The sequence below is a fragment of the Thamnophis elegans genome, chromosome 1 (assembly GCF_009769535.1).
Source record: "Thamnophis elegans isolate rThaEle1 chromosome 1, rThaEle1.pri, whole genome shotgun sequence".
NCBI classification, from domain to species: domain Eukaryota; kingdom Metazoa; phylum Chordata; class Lepidosauria; order Squamata; family Colubridae; genus Thamnophis; species Thamnophis elegans.
In genome coordinates, this window is record NC_045541.1 from 172,217,446 (window position 1) to 172,233,818 (window position 16,373).

Here is a 16,373-nt window from a genome sequence, read left to right on the forward strand (position 1 = left end):
TTGCAAAATTCCCATTCGATGAAATGGTACCCGGTGCTCCCGGCAGGCATTGGTACACCCATACTGGGGCGTATATCCTGCAACCCACCATTGGACTAGAAGATCCTGAAGGTCCCTTCCAACTCCGTTATTCTGTTATTCATATTTTGTATTCTGATGAACTAATAAACCCGGTTTAGATTTTATTTTTTTTAAATAAACCCAAGGCTATTAGATCCTTCCATTTTAACTGGTCATAATACAGAATATAAACCTGTGGTACATGGACATAGACGCCTATGATACGGCTTCTCTTTCTGCCTGCCTGTGGTGTTCTATTTACTCTCTTCTTGTCTCCCTGCTAGATGTTCCTGGGACGATGCTTGCTCTCTTGTCTTTTCCACCTCCTGATGCTTTCCCAGCAGCCTGCATTGGCCCAGAAAGACCGGAAGAAAGTGGTACATGTGTCTGGTACGTGAGAAATCATCTCTTCAACCCTGATCTGGGTGGTAATCTGATCAGCTTCACTATTCATTGCTGTTCATATCTGTCCAATCCCAGATCAGTGGTGGGTTGCAGGAGGTACGTCCTGGTACGCGTGTCCTGGTGCCTGCCGGAAGTGTCAGTGTTCCGAATATCATCCAGAATTAAATCAGAGTCCAAGGCAGAGCTTTCCTCAAAGTTCCAATTTAATAAGAGAGACATGTTGGTACATCTGTGGAAAACCCGAATCTGAAAGCTTCCTGGGTTTTCCACCCAGTTGAAAGTTCAAGACCTTGCCCCCACACCCACAAGTTCATGACGTGGTTCAATCTTCCTCTGCCACGCTGGCATTTCCACCCATCTAGTTCCGGTCAGGTGCAGAGGTGCGGAGACAAAGAATGACCTTGGGCTTCTAGAAAGGAATGTCTTATTTTGGCAACCACACATTCTGCTCCTTACTATTCCCCCTCCCAATTCCCCACTAATGAAATAGCATAGTAAAGAAAGAGAGAGAGTGTGGCAGGCCAAAGATCCTAAAAGGAATATGACTGCAGGCCTGACAGGCGGCCTCTCCTCAGAAGAAAAATGTTTCCTGAAAAGAGAATAACATAAAAGTTAACATAACAAAATTAACCCCTTTGGCTTATCGGGAAACTTCTCATGGAATTGTTTTACTAACTTATCCACTTTTAGGTTTACATGAAGCAGCAGCCACCATACCAGAACGGTGCTTTGGGGGCCCGCCCGCCCATCCTCGTTCCTTACCCATATTTGAAGGAAACGGGCCATCTGTGCACGTGCGTGCCGCGTTTGGCGCCTGCGCGATGCTCCGCCGAGCAGCTGGAGCGTTGCAGGCAATGCGCAGCGCACGTGCCCATGGTGCATGCCCGGCTCCCATTGCAGCATACCGGTTGCAATGGCAGCTGCAACCCACCACTGTCCCAGATACAGGTAGTCCAGGGGTGTGTTTCAGCTTCTGCTACAGCCGGTTCGGTCAGGGGCGCTCTTTGCGTGCACTTGAAGCACGCTACACATGCATGCGCAGTAATAAAAATGCTTCTGTGCATGCGCAGAAGCAAAAAAACAAGAGAACCAGTTTGGGGGCGTGGCAGGTCGAGTTACTACCTACTCATCCGAACCGGGCCGAACAGGTAGGAACCCAACCCTTCATTTAATGATTGTTTGAAGAGTGGTGTGGTAGCCTAGAGGTGGAGCTCTTGCCTCACAATCAGGAGGCTGTGAGTTCAGGCCTAGGTAGAGGCAGACATTTCTCTCTCTGGACACAATAAGAATATATCTGGTGAAAAAAACTCCGCATTGGTGACAGAAAGGGCATCCGGCCAGTAAACGCTCAGCTCCATTCATTTGCCCAGACTCCACACTGCAAAGAATTATGGAGTCATTACAAGAAGATGATAATGACTATTTCAAGTTACAAAAAGTATCTTACTTTGTTGTTCACTCTTTCGATCATTGCACCACTGTCACAGACACGTATCTAAATTTGAACGCTTGGCAACCAGCATGTATTTATGATGGTTACAGCATCCCGGGGTTAAGTGATCCCATTTGGCGGCTTTCTGATAAGCAAACTCAATGGGGAAATCAGAGTCCCTTAACAACTGTGTTACTAACTTAACAACTGCAGTGATTCCCTTAACCACTGTGGGAAGAGAGGTCGTAAAATGAAACCAAGCTCACTTAACAACTTTCTCATTGAGCAACAGAAATGGTGATCATAAATCATCTACATCATTCTGCACCACTTGACTTCCCAAACTCAGACTTTCTGAGAGCCACGGTGGTGCAGTAATTAGAGTGCAGTACTGCAGGCTACTTCTGCTGCCTGTCGGCTGCCTGCAATTCGGCAGTTCAAATCTCACCAGGCTCAAGGTTGACTCAGCCTTCCATCCTTCCCAGGTGGGTAAAATGAGGACCCAAATTGTTGGGGGCAAGAGGCTGACTCTGTAAACTGCTGTTGTGGCTGCCAGCAGATTCAGACAGTGAGGAGGTTGGGGAGGAACATGGGCCAGTCCTGGAGTCTGGGGAAGGCTCTGATGAGAGCTCTGTGTCGGAGGCAGAGAGGGGGCCAGGGCCATATGCCAGTTATCAGCTGCCTTCAGAGTCAGACACCAGTGAGGCAGACGAACAGCTGGAGCCTGTTCCCAGTGTGCAGAGTTGCCAGATTAAGGGAATAGCTGAAGAACAGGGGTCGACTTGGGAGTATCCAGAGGTGGATGATGAATGGCCCCTCCCAGAGGAAATAAAAGAGGAGCAAAAGGGGAGTGGAGTTTTCAGGAGACAAATGATTCACTTAATTGGTTTGTGAGTCTCCGAGGCTCCTTGCCAGGTTTTGCAGATCTCGGCCTGTCATCTCTCCAAGCCAGATAAGGTCTGTGACTGTAAATCCTCCCTTGAAAGACTCTGCTGGACGTGAATGATCAGAATTCACAGTCAATTAATACAAAGGGTTTTTGTGGGGACAAGGAGTTTGCTTCATGCTCATGGGAAGCCTCGGTCAGAACACCCGCTTAGAAAGGGCTGTAAAGCACTGTGAAGCGGTATAGCAGTCTAAATGCTATTGCTATTTCCCGTTCTAGATTTGAAATGATGTTCAAGGTCCCTGTTCTTCTTTGCAGAGGACGACAGCGGTGCCGTTGTGGTTCAGACAGCACCTGGGAAAGTGGTCACCCACCGCGGGGGCACCATCATCTTGCCTTGCCGCTTCCACTACGATGTATCAGCCCACGACCCTGATGAGATCCGCTTGAAGTGGACCAAGATGGTGGAACCCATGTCCTTTGAGGATGTCTTTGTAGCCATGGGGAAGGAGCGCAAAGCCTTTGGGAACTTCCGGGGTCGAACCACCCTGCAGGAGGACGGATCCAGTGACGCCTCCCTCATCATCCGGAATGTCACTCTTCAGGATTACGGGCGCTACGAGTGTGAGGTGACCAACGAGCTAGAAGATGATGCCGGGATGGTGAAATTGGACCTGGAAGGTTGGTGCAGGTGGATTGAGTGATGGGTATCGGGGAGGTCATCATCTCCCAGAGAAACGACCTGCGGAATCAAGAGTAGATTTGCAGGTAGTCCTCAACTTATGGCCACAACTCAGCCCAACATTTCTTGCTTCATAAAATATTTTATTCAATTTTCACATTCCATTTGCAATCATTTATATACAGGGTATTTACTATAAAAAAAAAGGGAAAAAAAGAAAAAAAAAGAAAAAGGGAATAAAACGAACAAGTAAAGAGAAAACACAACTCATCATTCACAACCCCACCTAACCCTTGCATCCTCCATACACCCCATCTACCCCCTCCAACTTTCCTTTCTCCCTCTAACACTCCCCTCCTACTTCCCTTTCCCCTCAATCCTTCCTTCTCCCCTTACTCCCCGGACACCCTCCTTACCTTCCCCTTACTCCTTCCTTACTCCTCCCTCTTCTTTCCCTCTACCTCCCTCCTTGGTGTATGCCTTTATTCGAGTGTTGTTTGATCTGATAAAAGTAAAATGAACCAAGGAAAAAATAATAATAATAATGATAAAAAAAAAAAGAACCACCGTATATAAATACATTCTTGTTCTTATTAAAACTATGTTAACACCCCCCCACCCCACCCCCCACAATCCCCATCCCTAATCCTCCCGACTTCCCAGGGCCCACACCTGGCACTACCTTCTGTCTAAAATATCTTGTATACATATGAATTAAAAAATAAAAGTATTTATCAAAAGAAAAGAAAAGCAGAGAAAGAAAAAAAAAAAAAAAAAAAAAAAGGAAAAAAAGAAAAGAGAAAAGAGAGAGAGAAAAAAAAAACCCACTCTTGTATTGATCTCAGCCCCCCATCTTTATCTATGCTTAAATAGTATAAATCATTCTATCTATATTTTATTCTCGTCTCTTACTTCTTTGCTATTTACCCCAACCTTCTGTAGACTCTCCCGTTCCCTTCCTAAACCTCATGATCCCTTCCAATAAAATTTAAGCAGCGTGGTTCATGCCATATATTCAAATATAACTTTACAGACAAGTAATCAAACTTTCCCTTCTAGTAAAATTTAAACAACGTAAATAATCTTTCTTTACCCCTTTTTCAAACAGTAATTCAAAATAATAAATAACTTAGTTCATTCCACATTCATTTTACCTTCATCCCTCACTTGTCTGATATTTACCACTATCAAATTTATACTAGCATTTGTTTAAAATATAACTCAGAATGATTTGTAGCATGAATCATTCCACATATTCCAATAATACTTTCAGCAAGAGTCAGTTAACCTTCTATTTTAAGGTAGTCCCTTCTAACAGAGTTTAAACAACATAAGTCATTCTGCATTCTTTTTACAGTTATCTTCCCAAGCGGCTTCCTGTTCTAATAAGCTTTAAACAACGTAGATTTTGCCCTCTTCCCTTGCTTGTCTGATATTTACCACAAATAACGTAGTTCATTCCACATGCATTTTACCCTCATCTCTTGCTTGTCTGATATTTACCACTATCAAATTTATACTAGCGTTTATTTAAAAAGTGACTCAGAACTATTACAACCAACTTTCCCTTCAAATAAAAGTTAAATAGCATGGATCATATTCAAATAATACTTTCAGCAAGAGTCAGTTAACCTTCTATTTTAAAATAATCCCATCTAACAAAGTTTAAACAACATAAATCATTCCGCATTCTTTTAACCACTATCAAATTTATGCTAACGTTACTTTAGAATCTAGCTCAAAGTAATTTCACCCAGCTTTCCCTTCTGATAAAAATTAGTCCACTTTTTCTACCGGAGAGAGGTCTCAAACCCCCATTCAGTCCTCAACTTTAGGAAGTCTTTTGAAGTATCTAAATTCTCGATCTGCGTTCTTCTGCTTCTCTGAGGGAGGAGGGGCTGCCCCCTCCATCTTGCAGCCGCATGGCCAGCCGTTTGCTTTCTCCTTCCGCTTGTCTCTCCTCTCTTCCAAGCGCGTCAGGAAGTCCCGCCTTCAGAATCCTACAATAGAAATCTTGAGCCTCCGAAACAGAGTTAAGACGAAATCTTTGATTCTCAAATGTAACTGTAATACCGGCAGGGGCCTCCCATCTGTATCGAATCTGTTGACTCCTAAGCTCCTTAGTTAAAAAGGTGTAATTCCTTCTTGCCTTCAACATCTGAAAAGGAATATCTTTGAAAACAATCAGGTCCTGGCCTTCAACTCGAAAACTGTTATTATGAAACTTTTGCACAATCGCATTTCTAGATTCTTTTGTGGAAAAATGTATAATTATGTCCCTCGGGAGTTGTCGCTGTTCCGCTATCAATGAGTTCTGGCGATAGATTTTCCGAATCTGCCAATCAAAGTTAAGTCCCGGGCTTCCCAGCGCATGGCTGAAGGCTTCAGCAAAGGTCTGTTTCAAATCCTCTTGCTCCTTTTCACGGAATCCTCTGACTCTAATTGCAAATGCCTTCCTATTAAAATTTAACATCATAAGCTGATCTTCGTTATTTCTAATTTTTTCTTGTAAAATTTGAATATTGGTAGTCAAATTAAAATTAGCCTTCTCCAGACTTTCCAATTTGTTCTCTATTTCAGCAGAGTAATCTGAGAGGGCAGACACGGCTGCAAACGTATTCGCCTTCATTTGATTAACTTTAGATTTTAGATCATCATAAAGTTGCAATACAAATTCCTGAATTTCTTGTTTAAAGGCATTAAACATTTTAAAGAGATATTCCTGTGTTAAAACTTCTCCAGTAGAGGGCGTAGGAGACAAAGGCTGTGTTTCCAGAAAAGATTCTTTAAATTCTTTAGATACATTTGTAGCAAGACGCTTCTTTGATCTGGGTGCCATAATAAATAAACAAGTAAGCAGCGCTTCACTCCCCTCTATTTCCAAAGAAAAAGAGTTTATTTTGTTAAGGAGCAGTCTGCAGGAAGATAAACCCGGCTAAGTACATCCAGTAATCATCCACTGAGAGAAATCGCCATTTTGAAGTCTATTTAAACAAAGAAGTCTTTAAGACGAATGGAGCTGGTATTTAAGATAGTAATAAAAGCATAAATCTCACAGGGGTGGTACCCTCCCGTATCAATTCTAGCTTGAAAAAACTTTGTTTTGTCCTGGGGGGGGCTAGCCTGTCTGGGGCTGCCAAAAAAAAAAAAGGCAGCTGAGAAGAAATGGCTGGAGATAAAAGCTCCGCTTCGGCTGGATCTAATCTCTTTCCACAGCCAAAAAAAGAAAAAGGCTGTGGCTTACGAATAGACCCTAGCCTACGGAGCTATCCTCCCTGCCCCTTTCTTAGCCAAAAAGGGGTGCTATCTATGATCTTATTTAGATATACAGACCAGATCTCTGAGGAGCTCGGTGGAGCCCTCCTCGGCAACAGGCCACGCCCCCAGGAAGTCCCTCAGCCCAACATTTCTGTTGCTAAGGAAGACAGTTGTTAAATAAGTTTTACCCCGTTTTACAACCTTGCTTGCCACAATAGTTAGCAATCTTGCATTCTCCCATCCAGCAGCCTTGCCTAGGCCAGGGGTCTCCAACCTCAGCCAGGAAAGGAATTCTGGGAGTTGAAGTCCACAAGTCTTAAAAGTTGCCAAGGTTGGAGACCCCTATCCTAGAACATATGCGGGGGAGGGGGGTTTCTTCCTATTAATATAGATAATCCTGGACTTATGACCACAATCTTAACTTATTGCTAAGTGAGGCAGTCTTTAAATAAGTTGTGCCTGATCTTACTACCATTTTTGTCGTGGTCATTAAGCAAATCACAGTTGTTAAATGAATCACATGGTTGTTAAGCAAAATCAGGGCTTCCCCCATCGATTTTTTGGGAAGCTGGCTGGGAAGGTCACAGATCACCTTCATGGTATTGGACCTGGGTACTTGAGAGACCGCCTGCTGCCAATTACCTCCCTAAGACCAATTAGATCCCACAGATTAGGCCTCCTCCGAATTCCATCCACTGGCCAATGCCGACTGGCGACCACCCGGAGGAGGGCCTTCTCTGTGGCTGCTCCGGCCCTCTGGAACGAGCTCCCCATGGAGATTCGGACCCTCACCACCCTCCAGGCTTTCCGCAAAGCCCTCAAAACCTGGCTGTTCCGTCAGACCTGGGGCTGATGAGTTCCTGTCCCCACTCGAATGGTGTGTCTGTTGAGTTGCTTTTAAATTGTGGTATTGTCTGTCCATGTCTTTTTTTCCCCTATTTGTATCCCTCCCCCTTGACTTGGTTGTGAGCCGCCCTGAGTCCCTTCTGGGAATAGGGCGACATAGAAATATAATAAATTCAATTCAATTCAATCACTGATCAATGCAACCATTGTAAATACATGCAATAGCACTTAACTTATATACCGCTTCATAGTGCTTTTACAGCCCTCTTTAATAGCAATAGCAGTTAGACTTATATACCGCTTCATAGGGCTTTCAGCCCTCTCTAAGCGGTTTACAGAGTCAGCATATCCCCCCACAGTCTGGGTCCTCATTTCACCCACCTTGGAAGGATGGAAGGCTGAGTCAACCTTGAGCCGGTGAGATTTGAACCGCCAAACTGCAGATAACAGTCAGCTGAAGTGGCCTGCAGTACAGCACTCTAACCACTGCGCCACCTCGGCTTAAGTGGTTGACAGAGTCAGCCTATTTGCCCCCAACAATCTGGGTCCTCATTTTACCCACCTCGGAAGGACGAAAGGCTGAGTCAACCTTGAGCCTAGTGAGATTCGAATTGCCAAATTGCAGTCAGCCGGCAGTCAGCAGAAGTAGCCTGCAGGGCTGCATTCTAAGTGAATGAATGCAGGTTGAGTGAATCCCTGCAGTTCTTAACTTAGTAACGTGGTTGTTAAGTGAAACTGGCTTCCCCATTGACTTTGCATGTCAGAAGGTCACCAAAGGAGATTGCATGACACCGGGACACTGCAACCGTCATAAATATAGAGCTGTGGTGGCGCAGTGCAGTGGTGGGTTGCCAATTTTATTACTTCCGGTTTGGGCACGCTCACGCACGCATGCACAGTAGCGTCCGGTCGGAGCCTCTTGCTGCTGCTACTACCGGTTTACCCGATTTGGGCTGAACTGGGAGTAACCCACCTCTGGCACAGTGGTTAGAATGCAGCATTGCAGGCAAACTCTATCCACGGTTCAATCCTGACTGACTCAATATTGACTCAGCCTTCCAGCCTTCTCAGGTCGGTTAAATGGGGACCCAGATTTTGGGGGACAATATGCTGATACTTGTAAACTACTCAGAGAGTGCTGTGAAGCACTATGGGGTGGTATATAAGGCTACGTGCTATTACTATGGCTATTGCTATAAACATGAACCAGTTGCCAAGAATTTTGATCATGTTACCATAAGTCACTTTTTCACTGCCGTTGTAACTTTAAACAGTCACTAAACAAACTGTTATAAGTCGACTACCTGTATTGGCATTCAGACTAATTTAAAGTGAAAGCAGATGAGTTTCACTGATGTCTAAAATGGATGGATTCTTTATGAGTTTTCTTTTGAGAAGAAAATGGTATTATTTTTAATTTTTCAGTACAAAAGTGAATGCGTGGTAGATTATGCCTTTTTTTATTTCTTACTAGCTGTTAATCTGGCATTGCCTGGGTATTTATTTATCCCAATCCTGTATTAGACATTCACAATGTCCTGACAAAACGTAATTTCTAAAGTTGGATTTTCTCCCTTACCAGAAGGAGCCCCCTTGTGGAGTACTGTGAAGCCTTTACCATGGCAACTCCATTGTGTTGTGCAGTAGAAGCCATTTTAAGGCAGTACAGTAGAAGCCATTTTAGGGCACAACAGGCTGTATCTTAACAGAACACCCCCCCCCGAGGGATGTTAGGGTGTGTTATCCCCACAATATTTTTTTTTCAGAGAGAAAGTCATCTATGTGTACATACGTGTATGTGTATGCATTTAAAGTGTATGTGTGTGTGTGTGTGTATATATATATATATATATATATGTGTGTGTGTGTGTGTGTGTGTGTGTGTGTGTGTGTATCTGTATCTATATCTATATCTATCTATCTATCTATCTATCTATCTATCTATCTATCTATCTATCTATCATCTAGATAGATAGATAGATAGATAGATAGATAGATAGATAGATAGATAGATAGATAGATAGATAGATAGATAGATAGATAGATAGATCTGTATTGTGTCACAACCCCTGGTATGCCCAAATATGGGAGGGAGCATACTGCTTTCCTTTTCTGTCTTTCGACTCACCCTAGGAGCCATCCAGGCAGAAAGCCATTGTTTTATGTTGCTTTTGTTACATTTGTGTTGCATTTGGGCTGATAAATAAATAAAGGGAGACTAGTATAGATCTATTTCACACTATTTAGCTCTCATCAGCTAGCCATACCCTTACTGGGAATCAAACCCAGGTGGATGGCGACATTCCTTTATTTGTGAGTGAATTTTATTTACTGTGCCTTATTGAAATCTTTTGAATGGACTATCCCAACATTTCCTAAACAGAAGCTGTCCAGCTGTGTTGTGATTACAGGTTACAGGTCCTCAGCTTACAACCATTCATTTAGTGACCATTCAAAGTTACAATGACACTGAAAAAAAGCAATTTATGACTGTTTTGCAGACTTACGACTATGGCAGCATCTTCATGGTCATGTGATCAAAATTTGGATGTTTGGCAACTGGCATGTATTTATGATGGTTTCAGTGTCCTGGGGTCATGTGATCCCCTTTTGCGACCTTCTGACAAGCAAAGTCAATGGGGAAGCCAGATTCACTTAATGTTAGTAACTTAGCAACTGCAGCTATTCAGCTAACAACTGTGGCAAGAAAGGTCATAAAATGGGGCAAAACTCACCTTAACAACTGTCTCACTTAGCAATAGAAATTTTGGGCTTAATTGTGGTTGTAAGTCGAGGACTACCTATACAACCTTTGGAGCGCCCACATCTTGGCCGCAAATATCTGGATCAGTGGTGGGATTCAGCCGGTTCGCACCTATTCGGGAGAACCGGTTGTTAACTTTCTAAGCACTTCAGAGAACCAGTTGTTGGAAGAAATCTCATTTTGTTTTTCCCCCCACTTTACAGGGCTAATCCTGTAAGGAAGGCTGGAAGGAAACATTCTGGTGTTGTTTCTAGCCTAATCTTTATTGCCCTGCTTACAGAAACTGCCTCTCCAGTTAACCCTTATTGCATTGTAACAGCTAAGGCGAAGCACCCATCGAAGTGAGTGATGCTGAGTTGGCCACACCCACCCAGTCACATGATCACCAAGCCACGCCCACCCAGCTGGTCATTAGGGCAGAGAACCAGTTGTTAAATTATTTGAATCCCACCACTGCAGCAACTGGATGTAGAAAATCTTTTGGCCACCAGATCCAATAGATGCCTGGATTTTGCAGCCCAGATGTCGTGGAACTAACCATTTCCTTTTGGTTATTCTGTCTGGGAATCCAAAGGTTTGAGCACCAAGTCAATTGAAGATGTTGGGTTAATATAACAGTGTGCAGTGTTCCTTTGGTTATTTTTCTCTGGAAACCAAGAGTCCTCAGTGTGCCAGGAACCAGATAATTGAAAACATAACTTTAAGTCAATCAGAGATGTGAGGTGAGAATTAGATCAATATGGCAGAGACACATGAAAATATGAATGTGCAACGTTGTGAGAGGGTGGAGGAAGAAAGGGATAAAACTCAGAGTTGCACAATGAAACCAATTCGTAAGAAAATCAGGATATTAAAAAGAATCAGGATATTCTTCACCAAGAGTGAGATCATAATGGAGGCAGTTGCAATTGTTATTTCCCAAAGACCAGGTATTACAAGTAGTTCTTGCCTTATACCAATAACGGAGCCTAGAATTGCCATTGTACATCATGACATTCGTGTCATGATATACAATGGCAATTCTAGGCAATTCACCCATGTGACTAAACCTGATTTTATTTGTGACAGTTGTTAAGTGACTACCACGGTGATGAAGCGAATCCATTTATTCCTGTGTGTATTTTTTTTTTTTACCCCAAAGAAATGTGGTCATACGGCCAAGGGGATGTGTGAAGCCATCGGAACTCTGGAACCAGGTCATATGTAGCTTTGGGGGAATCTGTTGTAACATCAAACGGTCACTAAATGACCAGTTGTTAAGTGAGGAGAGAGGTGAAATTCAGCAGGTTCTGACAGATTCTAGAGAACCGGTAACGGAAATTTTGAGCAGTTCGGAGAACTGGCAAATACCACCTCTGGCTGGCCCTACCCCTGTCTTTTCGCTACCTCCCAAGACCCAGCTGACCTGGAGGAAATGGGGATTTTGCAGTATCCTTTCCCTGCCACATCCACCAAGCCATGCCCATAGAACCGGTAGTAAAAAAAAATGAATTTCACCACTGAGTGGGGATGATTGGTAGACATTGCAAGGGTACAAAATGAGTTTCCAGCATGAATCCAGGCAGGTGGAAGAAAAATCCATTATACAACAGGGTGTCAAACTGGATTTCTTCAAGGTTGGATCAGTATTGTAATTCTCCTCCGCAGGCCAGCAGTGGGAGGGAGGCTGTGAGGAGCTGGGGAGACACAGGACAGATGCCTTCTGTAGCACTCTGCTGGCCAAAACACCTAATTTTTGGCCTCCAAGGCCTCCTGCAGCACTCTGCCAGCCAAAAACAGGCCATGCAGAGGCCTCATGAGGCCTTTGTGTAGCCCATTTCTGGCCGGCAGAGGGCTGCTGGAGGTCGTAGAGGCTGAAAATGGGCCATAAGGGCCAATATGTGGCCCTCCCATGGAATCCTAATGGTTTAACAACCAGTTTGCTGAGCACGCGCTTTGTGCTGTGCATGCACAGTTTATGGAAAACTGTGTATGTGCGCAGTTTACAGAAAATTCACCTTCCACATTACTGCTGACGAGGAAAACAATTCACTCTGCGAGCTGATCAGCTGGGTTTCGGAAAAGTAAATATATGTGAGTATAGCACAGGGACAAGTGGGTGGGCGGGCCCACTTCAAAGTCAGAACGAACCGGTTCGCTCCCAGATGACAGTCGGAGCTACCAGTTCACCTGAACTGGTCCGAACCGGTAGAATCCCACCCCTGCCGGTGGCCCCTTTTGGCCGGCAGAGGCACCGTAGCAGTGGTGGGTTCTGGATCTCGTTGCAACTGGTACGGTGCAATGAGGCTGGGTGTCCACCACATAAACACGCGCAGTATGCACATGCATACTTACTGCCTGTAATGCTCCGCGACGCTCTGCGATTCTCCAGCTGCCTATCATGCAGGCGCCATGTGCTCTGTGCGCCTGTGCGGAAGCCCAAAAAACTTCAAATACTGGTAAGGAGTGCGAGCAAGCGGGCCCTCTGGAGCACCGTACCAGAACGGTACCTGGTGTTCCAGGCAGGCACCGGTACACCCATACTGGGGCGTACCGGTCGGAACACACCACTGCACCGTGGGCCAGTCCTTTCATATTTCCAGGTCAGATTTAAGCACCCCACGGGCCGGATCCACGCCACAGGCCTTGAGTTTGACCCCCCTGATATACAGCGTTCATGCTGAGGTGGCGCAGTGGTTAGAGTGCAGTACTGCAGACCACTTCAGCTGACTGTTATCTGCAGTTCAGCGGTTCAAATCTCACCAGCTCAGGGTTGACTCAGCCTTCCATCCTTCTGAGGTGGGTAAAATGAGGACCCGGATTGTTGTTGGGGGCAATATGCTGACTCTGTAAACCGCTTAGAGAGGGGTGAAAGCCCTATGAAGCGGTATATAAGTCTAACTGCTATTGCTATTGCTATTGCTATGTAAAGAATAGCTGACCTTTAACAATTGGTTACTAAGGAGAAAGGAACTGGCTCACTGATATATACCTAGTTAAGAGTTGTGGTGTCATCTTTCACAACAAAGATCAGTGTGGGAAGACAGCAATAAGAATATTTAAACCCAACAAGTGTCAAGTCTTAAAATATAAAAAAAGCAACAGCCGGCGATTGCTAACTTAAATCAGTCTAAGCAAAAATTTACAACAGATATCAATGGCCAATTTAGAAAAGGGCCAGCTCATTATTTCCCGTAATAATAGATTGGACATCGTAATTTAAATGACCTTTAAAACTCATCTAAAACCAAATGAAGGCGATATCCCTAGCAAAGGAGCAGCGCAGAGAAAGAAAAATCTACTGCCAAGTGCTACCTTTGCTCCTGAGAATTAGACGTATAGGAGTGTCTGCATGTGTGCGACACCCCTCTGTGCCCCGTTTTGGACCTAGCAGGCCTCCCTGAAGATTCCGGGGACAAAAAATGGGGTGTGGGGGGCGCACTGCACCCCTGCACTCTCCCTTCCCCCCATGCATGCACCCCGTGCAACCCACCCATTCCCCGCGCATGCGCACGTGTCTCTTGCATGTGCAGCAGAGACCCAAAAATCTGGCTGGTGGGAGGCGTGTATGCATGTGCAGTGAAACTGAGCTGGGGCGACCGAGAGGGCACCATGCGCCACTTGTGGCATAGATTCGCCACCATGTACCTATACTATAGCAATGTATCCTTTCTCTTTATAACATGAGCCTAAAGCATTTATGTCCATACTTGTGCCCCAAGACAGCTTGGTTTGGAGTAATTGATAAGTTGGATTCCAAATCACTTTTAGAACATGGTAAAAGTGAAAGTTGATTTAGGGCTTGAAAGATTAACAGTAACATTAAAATCTCCCTTGAGAGGGGCTGATCTCCTAGTGGCATCATAGAACTCCACATAGCTTTCTTACACATCACCCAGAAGCAGGGTGGATAAAAACCGATGATATTTTTTTTAAATCAGATTTTTAAAAATTTAAATCAGACTTTTTTTGTTTTTTATCAAATTTATTTTCATAAAATGCTTTGGGAGTAAAAATCTATCTAAAGATAATTTTCTATTTAAGATACATTAATAATTTAATTTATGCAGCATGAAATGGAGCTTAGTTATGTAGCGTGAGGCTGTATATTCTGCAATATTGACATTTTATGGGTAAACCCATTCACTGAATCCAAGCTCTGCAAGCTGAGATAACACGCACTGCGCATTGATGTATTCCCACAATTTCCCAGTAACCACGAGATAAATCATAAAACAAAGTTCAGGTATATTCCTTTAGCCCATCGTTTTGCAACTCTACGTACACTACAAACTGTAGGATTGTGTGAAGAGAAATGCATCCATACCACCAGGCTCTAAGTTGAGGAGGAAGGGCAAGCAGTAAAAACGAAAGTGAAACCTTCTAAGCAGTTTATAAATATAATATTAAAGACCACCTGTCATTGCAGATCCATCTTGGCAGCGCCTGTTAGCTGGCATCCACTTACCTGCTTCCCACCACATTCCTCACTATTTTGGCCATTTCATGTGGGGGAATTCACTAGAGAAAGCAATCATGTTTGGAAGGGTTAGCGGTAAAAGGAAACCTAGCCACCAAACTACACGGTGGCTGGACGGAATGGGATGAGTCACAACTGGTAGGCGTGACTTGGTGGGGGTGGCCATCCGAGTACTGCCAGATGGGCATGGGTGGGTCAATGCAAAGGATTAGGTGCAGCTCAGAGGTGGCATTCAGCAGGTTCTGACCAGTTCTGGAGAACCGGTAACGGAAATTTTAAGTAGTTCGGAGAATCAGTAAATACCACCTCTGGCTGGCCCTGCCCCCTTCTATTCTCTGCCTCCCGAGTCCCAGCTGATCGGGAGGGAATGGGGATTTTGCAGTATCCTTCCCCTGGAATGGGGAGGGAAGGGGGATTTTGCAATATCCTTCCCCTGCCATGCCCACCACCCCATGCCACGCCCATAGAACCGGTAGTAAAAAAAATTGAATCACACCACTGGTGCAGCTGGCTCGGCACGGATGACTCAAGGTGGCTGACTTGGGGCGGCTGGGTGGGCATGGCCAGGTGGATGCGTCCATGTGGGTGTGGCCAGGTAGGGGATGCCAAGTGGGCGTAGCCAGATGGTGCAGAACAAGTTGCCCAGGCAACTGGACAAGGAGCCAACCCTACCAGAACAAAAATCACCCAAAGACATGCTGGCAAACAGGAACCCTAACTGGACACCATCAAAGCCGACACCAGTCAGAGCATAGAACAAATCAAAGCAGCAGTGCAAGATCGGAAGACGTGGAGAGACCTGACCCCATAGAATCACCAAGAGTCGGACATGACTGAATGGATAACATCATCGTCATCACAGACATAAGTTTATGGCAGCGAAACCTTTGGAGTCTGGCAGCACCTTTGCTGACTAATTTTATTAGAGGCTTTCGTGACCTATGGAACGTTGCAGAGAGAACCTTAGGTGCTTAGAGAATCCCTTCACCCTCCAACACTTTCTCTGACTTTTGCTGCTGCATTAAATCAATATCTCATTTCGCTGAAAATATGGCTTCAGCTGAAGTCTGATGAGATTGAGTTAGGGTGGGATGATGGAGAAGAGAAGCGGCTTGATGCAATCAAAAATAATTCTGTTGGAAGTACTAATTTTGCTGGGGGGAGTGGAATGGTTCGGCTAAGGCAGAATTCCTCAATCTTTCTGGCTTTACGGACTGGTCAGGAGGGGGTAGAGGCAGTGGTGGGATTCAAAATTGTGTACTACCGGTTCTGTGGGCATGGCGTGGCTTGGTGGGCGTGGCTTGGTGGGCGTGGCAGGGGAAAGGATACTGTAAAATCCTCATTCCCTCTGCATCCCACTAACTTGCTTTCCAGCTCCATTCTTCTGTGCAGGCAACAGAAGAAGACTCAGCCGACCAGCTGGGACTCAAGAGGCAGAGAATAGATAGGGGCAGGGCCAGCCAGAGGTGATATTTGCCAGTTCTCCAAACTACTCAAAATTTCTGCTACCGGTTTACCAGAACCAGTCAGAACTGGCTGAATACCACCTCTGGGTAGAGGGGATGATTCTGTGCAAGTGGG

At 44.8% G+C, this 16,373-nt stretch overlaps 1 protein-coding gene across 1 annotated transcript in view; it reads left to right on the forward strand.

Moving 5' to 3' along the window:
• Positions 1-344: 344 nt before the first annotated feature.
• Positions 345-16,373, forward strand: part of HAPLN4 (hyaluronan and proteoglycan link protein 4) — a 32,026-nt gene continuing 15,997 nt past the window's right edge. The window contains exons 1-2 of the mRNA XM_032214315.1: positions 345-450; positions 3,102-3,464. Coding sequence (XP_032070206.1) covers positions 345-450; positions 3,102-3,464 — 469 coding nt within the window. The remainder of the gene's footprint in view (positions 451-3,101; positions 3,465-16,373) is intronic.